Source organism: Podarcis melisellensis, assembly GCF_964234715.1.
Source record: "Podarcis melisellensis genome assembly, chromosome: 3".
NCBI classification, from domain to species: Eukaryota; Metazoa; Chordata; class Lepidosauria; order Squamata; family Lacertidae; genus Podarcis; species Podarcis melisellensis.
In genome coordinates, this window is record NC_138530.1 from 100,259,019 (window position 1) to 100,269,097 (window position 10,079).

Here is a 10,079-nt window from a genome sequence, read left to right on the forward strand (position 1 = left end):
CCCTGTCAGAAATGCTCCTCACGAACCGCACGCGCCGCCTGCCACCCAACCGCATAGAAGCTTAAGCCACGTGAGCGAGGCCTCAAAAAAAGGGGGGGAGGGGAAAGCAGCTCCCTTGTCGCGAGAGGGCGTTTGTTAGATCATAGAGAGACCCGTTGGTGGTAAGTAGAGCGCCGTCGACTGAGGAGCGTAGACAAGGGGAGCTGACGCGAGGCGCCGGCTTAAGGCCCCGCCCCTTTTCCCGCCTACTGCCACCACCGAAGGCCTCCCGAAGGCCAGCCAGCGCCCCTTGTGGCGGCTCGGGAGCCGAGCAGCTCCTCCTCCTCCGCTCGCGAACTAACAGGAATGAACAGAGCGCCGAGCGGGTGCGAGAAGAGGCCGATGTCGTTATCCCGATTGGCGACCGAACCGCGTTCCCTTATAAGGTAAGAGCCTCCCGCGGCGGGGGCGGGGGCGGGCAGGTAGGCGGGGGCGATGGAGGAGGGGGCGGGGCCAACGGCCCGAGGGAAAAACCCCGAGGCGCTGCGGTTTTATAGTGGGTGGGTGTGTAGCACGATTTAGGCCGCAGTCCAATTCCCCCTGCTTGGGGAAGAGTCCCGTTGAACTTCAGTTTAAGGAAAAGCAAACCCACACGGACTGTTCTCCTTTCATGGGATCGGAAGGGATCCTGAGGATCATCTAGTCCAACCCCCTGCAATTCAGGAATAAGGCAGCGCCGGTCCCATACGGGGCTCGAACCTGCGACCTTGGGGTTATCGGCATAGCTGTCAACTTTCAGATTTGAAAATAAGGGATCAGCCAGCCTTGAAAATAAGGGATCAGCAGCCTCATCTGTCCCCGGGGAGCCTCGAAAATAAGGGACCAGGAGCCTCACCTGTCCCAGGGAGCTTCGAAAATAAGGGATCAGCAGCATCACCTGTCCCTGGGAGCCTCGAAATTAAGGGATCAGCAGCCTCACCTGTCCTGGGGAGCCTCGAAAATAAGCGATCAGCAGGCTCAACTGTCCCGAGGACAGTCTACGGGATATCTAAAAATCCGGGATAGCAGTGGGAAACAGCGCTGGAATAAGGGAATTTCCCACAAAGGGAAGGTTGACAGCTATGGTTATTGGCAACCTGCTCCTAACTAGCTGGAGCTGTGAATCACAGAACAGTCCTCAGTCTAGGCCTTGGGGGCCCTTCACACTATGGTTTGTATAAAATCGTAGAATTTTGGGGTCGGAAGGGACCCCTGAGGGTCATCTAGTCCAACACCCTTCAATGCAGGAATCTTTCGACGCAGGGTTCGAACCCACAACCCTGGGATGAAGGGTTTCGTGCTCTACCTGACTAGGCTACTATTGCGCTGGGAGAGAGATTTCTGCTCTCATGCAGCAGAGTTAAGCGCGACTGCGGTTGCTCCAAGCACATTAAAAATTGTCAAATTGGCAGGGACCCCATCTGGTCCACATTTTGCCTGGTGTGTGGGGCTTGAGTCTGTGACCCTGAGATTTAAGAGTCTTATGCTCTGCCAACTGAACTAGTGAAGAAGGAGGCATGCGGGTTCCAACAATTATATATGCTTGTATGTTTCTGAACTCCCCGAAGACTGGCAAAGCCTACAGAAAACACCTTGCTTGCTCTGTTCGGAAAAAATGTTTTGTTTGGCTATTGTATGCACTTTACAAGTTACCTGCCGCCAAGCAACTGGGTTTTTGAAAGACTTAACAATGATAACCAAGGCCAGCGCAGAGTAGCATAACAAATCAAGCTGGAAGCAAGAACTATGTGCAGACATACCTGCTGTGGACTATACATCAAGTCTCACACATGCAGCACTAGTTTAGTTTGCTGCCTGATAGCTGACAAAACGGGTTCTGGGCCACAAGAGTTTATGCCACAATTTATTACTTCATAAGGTACCCCAAGACTGTTTGTTATATGTGGAGCGTATTGTCAAGTAATCACTCCCAGGACAGACGGATGCCAACCATGCATGTAGAAGACATACTAGAAAACATACCCATTTCACAGATGGGATCGCTAAGGCAGACTTGGGACGTATCACTGGCTTGGATTATTTTGAGTGCTCTGCATGTGTTCTGAATTCTCTAACTCACTTAATCACCTTTAGTGAATATCTATAGTACAGGGAATACAGAACACATGCAGAGCATTGAAACTAATCCAAGCCAATGGCAGGAAAGGCATAATCTGCATTATATAGTCAAGGTTTTAAGCTTTTAGCAGATATTTTTCTGTTGCACACTTCTCCCAGCCACTACAAACACTTAAAAAAAAAAAGAAATGGGAAAGCAGCTGTACCCCAAGCAGTAGGGCTGATTATTTTTCACTCTGATGGTAAACTTAGTACAAAGTGCCCCCTCTTCTCCCCAGCTTCTTATATTTGCCTTATGCAAGGCAGATTTGGGTTTGACACGAAGTATACACTTGGCAGGGAGCTGCTACCAATCATGACTGTGGTGAGAGTATCTGTCTGACATAGATGTCAGAAAACACATCCCACCCCCTCCCAAAGAATTATGGATACCGTAGTTTTGTCAAGAGTTGCTGGGATTTGTACCTTTGAGGGATAAACTGCAGTACCCAGAATTCTTTTGAGTGAAGGAATGTGTTTCAAATGGGCTTTAAAGCTATAGTGTGTATGCAACCTTAGAGATAAAAATGGGTAATGTGAAAAGAACATCAATATTCTAGCATTTGTTAAAGTTGTTTTTGCCTATTACAGTATTGTAACAAAATAATATAAATAGTTTTTTAAAAATGCAAATTATACCTACTGATATATGGGCACCTATATTCTTGGACTTTGTTATTTTAACCCATGTGCAACTATACTCATTCCATGTGCCTATTTTATTGTTTTGTTTTTCATCTTTTTATTTTTATTCATTGTTCTTTCTTCTATTATATACATTGTAAAATGAAATTTAAAAAACTCTATGGAAAAAGGATACATGAACATCAGTTGTATACTGTGTTTACTTTACTACCCTTTTTGCTTATTGTTTCAAATCACTAAATAATTTTTTTAAAAAAGATGAATGCTAGAAGAAAACAAGAAGCCTTGATGGATCAAGGCAGAAATTCATCCAGCATGCTTTTTTCAACCGTGAGCCACAAAATGTTCCTGGGAATTTACCTTTCGTATTTGCATCATTATATGGCATAAAGTCAAATTAGCAACAGCGAAAATGTTTCAAATAATGTTTTTTGTTTGCTTGCTTTATAGATGTATTCCTTCAGAACATAAAAATGGAGTTGGGGAAAGGAAAATTGCTGAGAACTGGCCTCAATGCCTTATACCAGGCCATCCATCCTGTGCATGGGATTGCTTGGACTGATGGAAAGCAAGTGATCCTGACTTCGTTGTATCAGCATAATGGAGAACCTAAATTTGGCAACTCGAATGTTGTTGGCCAGTTTGAACACGTTCACGGACTTTACTGGGCTCCATCTTGTGCCCCAGATCTCCCTGCCCTCCTTGCTATCCAGCATAAAAAACACATCACCATGTGGCAGCTATGTTACAGTGTTTCTGAAAGAAACAAACTGATGGTTTATCAAATCAGCGAAATTGGCGAGCTGTTTCCCATCCTTCCTCAGGGCTGTGTGTGGCATCCGAAAAAGGAAATCTTGGCTGTGCTTACTACGCGGGACACCTCTGTGCTACACTCGGTTCGGATCAACAACTCCAGAATAAAAGCAGATATTAAAAGCAGTGCGCTCATCCACTGTGCTTGCTGGACTGAGGAAGGCAACCGCTTGGTGGTTGGGATAGGCAGTGCCCTCCATTCCTATATTTGGGATGATGAACAGAAAACTTTGAATGCATGCTCTTTTTGCCCGATATTTGACGTGGGAGGCTACATCTGTGCAATCGAAGCGACATTAGGTTCTCAAGTGGCGGTTGCTACCGAACTTCCACTAGATAAGATATGTAGCTTAAACGCGGGCATTTCGTTTGAAATGCCATCTGAGGCTGTTGGAAACTCTGTTCCCTCACAAACTTCCTCATCGGCCTGCAAAGAAGAGCTCTCTGTAGACAGTGGGAAAAAGTTAACAGACCAAGAAAAACCTGGGTCCATTGTAACTTCTACATCTTCGTCGGTGGATCTAACCCACCTCACTGCAAGCAAGCAGCAGACTGATAACAATTCTCTCCTTCATCTGAGAACTAAGGATTACTTAACAGGAAGCGGCCAAGATGCCTCACACCTGATCTTGGTGACTTTTGAAAGAAAAGTGACAGCTACCAAAAAAGTCAGCATCTCAGGGATTCTGGTCCCAGACATAATGACTTTTGATTCTAAAACTCAAACTGTGGCAGTGGCGTCCAACACTTGTAATATAATTTTGGCTTACTCTTTATCTTCATCTCACTTGCCTAACATTCAACAAATTCAACTGGAGAAAAGCGAAAGGCCAAAGGGATTGTGTTTTCTGACAGAAAAGCTATTGCTGATACTGGTTGGAAAACAGAAATTAACAGACCCGGCTTTTCTTCCATCGTCACGCTCAGACAAGTACATTCTCCGTTTGATGGTCAAAGAAATTGTGTGCAAAGAAGACTCTTCTGCCTTTTCGGGGACTACCCAGGTTTGCTTTGCAAACGTACCGGTAAAAAAAGAAGGCATAGAAATTCATTCTTCAGAGCCTCATATACTATGTGATGGATTGGTACTGCCAAGTTGCACAGCAATCCAGTCTCCTAGAAACAGAAGAAAACTCATAGAAGAAATTAAGAGCCCTGCTAATGAGCAAAGCGTGCTGACCAATGCAGTTGACTTCCAGGAGAAAAAGATTTCCAGGGACTTCCCTCAAGTTCTGGGATGTTTGGATGCTGAACCAACAAATCGTTCACTTGTTCTTCAAGGAATCGAAACCTCTTCAGGATTGTCAAACGTATCCATTTCACCAAACAAGCATGTGCATAGTTCTACGGATATGTCGAATTCCTCAAAAACAAACTTGCTGCAAATTGAAAAAGAACCCTCTTACACCTCTAAGCATCTGGAAAGGCTGTGCTGCAGGTTTGCAGAATTGCAGCATCAGCTTTTTGAACTAACTGAGCTTTTGAAATCGGGGAAAAAACCTCTGCTGGGATATCCATCTTCGCGTGCTCCCTCTTTTGTTAACATCATTTATCAGGTACCTTTCGAACAAAAAGTATATGTATTCATCTGCTTTATGGTTACCAGCTATGCTTAAAAATACCGTATTTTTTGCTCTATAAGACTCATTTTTCCCCTCCTAAAAAGTAAGGGGAAATGTGTGTGCGCCTTATGGAGCGAATGCAGGCTGCGCAGCTATCCCAGAAGCCAGAACAGTGAGAGGGAATGCTGCTTTCACTGCACAGCGATCTCTCTTGCTGTTCTGGCTTCTGAGATTCAGAATATTTTTTTTCTTGTTTTCCTCCTCCAAAAACTAGGTGCGTCTTGTGGTCTGGTGCGTCTTATAGAGCGAAAAATACGGTACTAGCAATCTTGCTTCCTATCTCTGGAGAGAAGCAACTTTTGTATAGCAGCATGGGCTAAGACAAACTCACTGAAGGGAGGCAAACTATTTTACTGTCCAAATTTAGCTGTGTGACACTAAGAGCATCTAGGGATGGGAGCCTGTGGCCTTCCAGACATTGCTGGACTACAACTCCCATCATCCCTGGCAATTGGCTATTCTGCCTGGGGCTGATGAGGTTTGGGAGTGCAACAAATCTGGAGATCCACATCCATAGAGCAACAGCTGGGAAGGAGACCTCTGGAAATTCTCCACTGGGCATTCATCAGTTGAGACTGCTTGGAATTCTTGTGTGCACAAACAATGCATATCTGTTGCACTGGCCTGCAGATCCTTGAATGCAGTTCCAGACTCTGGCATCTGTTTGATTTTGGCAAGTGCTGTCCAATTTGAGTGCTTCTGCTAATTACCTGTTAAGGGCAAATCAGCAAAGAGGTGGCCTGGCTATAGTTCCCCCGCTCCTGGGCCAAGGAGGTGATCAGCACAGGCTGAGTTGGAACATTCAGCAAATTTAGATACATGCAGATCAGATTTGTTGCAAGGTGCCTGGGAACGGGGTGAAATAAGTCTTGATCACGCTAGTAGTTTGTTGTTAATTTACAGAAGGATTGTTCCGGAACTGTGACACCTGAGAAGCGAGCTGTTATCCTCTGCGATGGCAAACTTCGTCTAAGTCTAATTCAGCAGATTTTCAACCTGACTCTTGTTGAAATGCAGCATGGTAAGTTCTGTTTGTCAGAAATATGGTATTTAGTGAAAATATTTGATTGATCTGGAAGGAAGGCAGTGTGCCAGTGGGAAAACAGTTGTGCCTTTTATTGTGTGTGTTACATTTGGTCTAATTTAGAATTCAGAAACGGAAGTTGCTTTACATTTTTCTTTATAAGAGGCGAGGGTGCCAGAGCCCTTTATTTTCAGCTAGGGTTTGTGCTTATTAGAAGACCATTTGGGAAATCAGAGAAGGAATAGTGATTTCTTCTGCATAACTTGTATCTTCTGTGTCATTTCTCACAATATCACCTATGCTTTAGGGTAATGTTTACAATTATACCTTGGGTTACAGACGCTTCAGGTTGCGTTTTTTCGGGTTATGGACGCGCCAAAACCCGGAAGTACTGGAACAGGTTACTTCCGGGTTTCGGCAGTTGCGCATGCGCAGAAGCGCCGAATCGCAACCCGTATGTGCGCAGACGCACCACTGCAGGTTGCAAATGCTGCGGGTTGCGAATGTGCATCCCACACGGATCACGTTTGCAACCCGAGAGTCCACTGTATTTCAGTAGCAAGTGTAGAGATATTTCTGAGCATTAGCTCTGCTTTTCCTCATAGGGAATTTCATTTTGATTACCCTTTTCCAGCTCTACAGTATCCATTTTGAGGTGCTTGACCAGAATTATACTCAGCATCCCAAGTGCAGTTGCCTAATTGCAGACATTTTACAAGTTAACAGCACTATCAAAGCCCAGGAAAAAACCAGAGTGTGCCCAATTTAGTAACACCCCGCTCTGTACCCAGTGGCTTCAGCATGCTTCATTTTTTTGCAAGCTGCTGCAAGAACTCCCAAATGGCATTTGGAATAATTTAAGAAAATCGCCACCGTTCCGTTCAAATAGGCAGTTACATTCTTGTTATCAATAGTGATTTTCAGATTGATTCCCCTTACTCAATTATGAAAGTAAATCTTATAAATTGCGACTTGCCCTGATTTTACGTGCACAATTTCAGGGTGGGTTATTAACATGTCTACAAAGTGTTACATATACTGGCTTGTTTAACTGTGCCCGCAGAGATATTTTGAAAGTCTTGTGCGGTATTGGCCTTAAGTTGAGTCCAGATAAAGCATTAAGCAGAAAGATTAAAAGTTCACATGACTGTAAAGCCTCAATCTTCTCATGATGTCACTTGCCGCAGAGTGTTACATAACCGACAAATGGAGCTGCCAGTAAGAATTGCATTTCTAGCAGTTCCTAAAATTACGGGAAGTGAATGACGTCGCCATGTCGATATCAAATTTGAGAAGTACTGCATGACTGCTAAAAGCTGACTACACCTGTAATCCAGGAACAGTTTTACAGTTTGGAACCAAGTTCCTTTGGAAAGGCTGCTTCACGAGGTGCTGGCAGAACTAGACATTTGGACCTGCCAGTTTTCGCCCTGGTTGTGCTGCAGTCCTTTCAGGAGGAGGTGGTTTGGGAAAGCTGTTTGCTGCCCTTCCTGACATCTTTTACAATAATGCCCCCCTTGCATGTCTGCGAGTCTGCCTCCCTGTTTCTCCTGAACTGCTTTGCTGATGCTGGTATTATTCTATCCATGCCCTACCCAAACTCAAGCTGGCATATACTGTCTGGTTTTACTCCCCTTCCCTACTTCACCTCCTGCTTTTTAAGCCTGTGACCTGAAAAAAGGAAGCCTCCAAATGCCTCTTTAATAATAATAATGATCATGATGATAATAATAATATATTATTTATACCCCACCCATCTAGGGTATAAATACTTTGGAATGGCATTGGTGGAAATGGCTGCTTTTACAGTCATACTTCAGGTTGAATATGCTTCAGGTTGAGTGTTTTCAGGTTACGCTCCGCTGCAACCCGGAAGTAACTGAACGCGTTACTTCCGGGTTTCGCCGCTCGCGCAGACGCTCAAAATGATGTCATGCACAGAAGCGGCGAAACGTGACCCACGCATGCACAGACATGCAGTCGTGTGTTACGTTCTACTCATGATGCGAACGGGGCTCCGGAACAGATCCCCTTCGCATCCAGAGGTACCACTGTACCTGCTTTAGGAAAGCAGAGGCAGGCCAAACGTTCTTAGTTCTATCAAGGCTAAGATCATCCCCACAGTGTTTCCATGCACATTCCAGGAAGAACACCCTCCACAATCTTTAGGCAGCTCACTAACATTGCTGTATCAATGGGCTGAAACTGAGATGAAAGGGAAGAGGGTCCTGAACGGTGCAGCTAGGTAGAGAGAGCTGCACCTTGGGCTTAACAGTCATTTCACACACACCCTCCACCATTCTTTACTTTCATCATTCCTGCTATGTTGGAAGAAGGGGGGGGCCCAAACCAAAAGCAGTTTGGTTATCCTGATTTTTTTTAGAGAAAAATACTCTTGAGCATCTGTAGCACTGCATTTTCAGACTTAGCAAAATTGTAGTGCCATCAGGACTACAAGAAAAAAAAATGGGAGTTTGCTTTTGCTGCTCAGCAAGAAACATCTGAAGTCATTGGCAGCCAAGCTACAGAACAGTGGGGTCTGTGGCCTTGCTTGGCAACAGGAGGGACCCTGGCTAAGTCATAGAATCCAACCTTTGTTGCTGCTTAATTCTCCAGTACTGAGGTGCTGCATGCTTCTCTGTTCACTGGGCTACAAGCTGAACCAAGACATGGATGGCTGTCAGAGTGGAGTGGTCACCCCCAATTTCTGTTTGGTTTGCTAGTACTATTCCTTCTCTTGGGAGTTTTCGTGTCTTACTAAGCTTGGACCAGCCATTCAGAGAGTATAATCACTGTATTGAAAAACCACCATTTTCAATGTACAAGGTAGAAGCTGCAATGCAAGAATTGTTTGAATTAAATGCTTCCAGCCAAGAATTGCCCAAGTGTCATTTTGATACAATCTCATTTTAAAAGTTGTCTGTGACTTGGAAGTCACGTCAAGATGTATTTCTTGCTGTTTTCTGTGTACGTAAAAATTAATCTAACATTGCTAGCTAGAAGCAGGAGTTCCAGCTTGGTCCCACGACCATGGATGCCCGGGCCTGTGGGTGCCCTTCATGGGGAATTTTGTGGGTGCTCGGGCACCCAGGGCCCCGGAAAGTTGGCACCTATGGCCATAACTGTTGGGTCTGATACCGTTAAGCTAAGTTCTGAATTTAGGCCAGCCAGCCAGCTACTGTTGTTTTATATCGCAAACAGTGTAACAAAGATCACTGTTTTTCTATTATGCTCTTGAAAAATTGTATGTATCTAATGTCTTCAACAGGTTTGTCCTGGATTGTGCTCACTTCAGACAACGAAGGTTTTATTCCATTAACATTTGATGCCCTGCAGGAGATAGTCATAAGGGATGCCCACTCTAGTGATATTGCCAGCTGTAACGATAGCAGCACTGATTCTTCCAAAACACTGAAAACTATCAGTTCCACAGGTGGTGGATACAGGAAGATTTCCTCCCAAAGCTTGGATCGTGATAACAGTTCTATGGAAGTAATAGGAGAACATTCTTCTCAGTGTCTGGTACAGAGCAATTCTTCAGGCCAAACCAGTACGGCTTCATAACCAAATTAAAGTCGTTCCATCAGGACAGTTTGTTGTCACTTAAGACTGAAAGTTTTTACTGCCCATAATTAAAAGTTGCATTTTCATGGGGGTGGGGGTCCCCTGCTTTTACACTCCTATGGTGTTTCACCATTTTGTACATCTTACCTTGTCGGTCTTTTAAAAAATATTATTTACAGCTCTGCAAACTTCAGGTTATTTTAGTAATGGATCCTGGTATAGTTCTGTAGACCACATCCACATGTTTATTCAGTCTCTTATTTTATTTATTTATA

At 44.6% G+C, this 10,079-nt stretch overlaps 1 protein-coding gene across 2 annotated transcripts; it reads left to right on the forward strand.

Moving 5' to 3' along the window:
- The first annotated feature begins 82 nt into the window (after positions 1 to 82).
- On the forward strand, positions 83 to 9,829 carry LOC309366997 (WD repeat and coiled-coil-containing protein-like). Of its 2 annotated transcripts, none has more exons than XM_081906173.1 (4): positions 83 to 425; positions 3,232 to 5,150; positions 6,120 to 6,237; positions 9,509 to 9,829. In XM_081906173.1, the coding sequence occupies exons 2-4, from the start codon at positions 3,255 to 3,257 to the stop codon at positions 9,802 to 9,804; spliced, it is 2,310 nt and encodes a 769-aa protein (XP_081762299.1). In that variant the 5' UTR covers positions 83 to 425; positions 3,232 to 3,254; the 3' UTR covers positions 9,805 to 9,829. The 2 variants fall into 2 exon arrangements, with proteins under 2 accessions (XP_081762299.1, XP_081762300.1); XM_081906174.1 differs by lacking the exon at positions 83 to 425 and adding an exon at positions 1,102 to 1,189.
- Positions 9,830 to 10,079: the final 250 nt, after the last annotated feature.

Bases quoted from the DNA above. Each gene is read 5' to 3' on its own strand.
- LOC309366997 (XM_081906173.1), top strand. From the start codon at position 3,255: ATGGAGTTGGGGAAAGGAAAATTGCTGAGAACTGGCCTCAATGCCTTA. The intron at 5,151-6,119 runs GTACCTTTCGAA...GTTAATTTACAG, and splicing joins TTGTTAACATCATTTATCAG to AAGGATTGTTCCGGAACTGT. The intron at 6,238-9,508 runs GTAAGTTCTGTT...TGTCTTCAACAG, and splicing joins TCTTGTTGAAATGCAGCATG to GTTTGTCCTGGATTGTGCTC.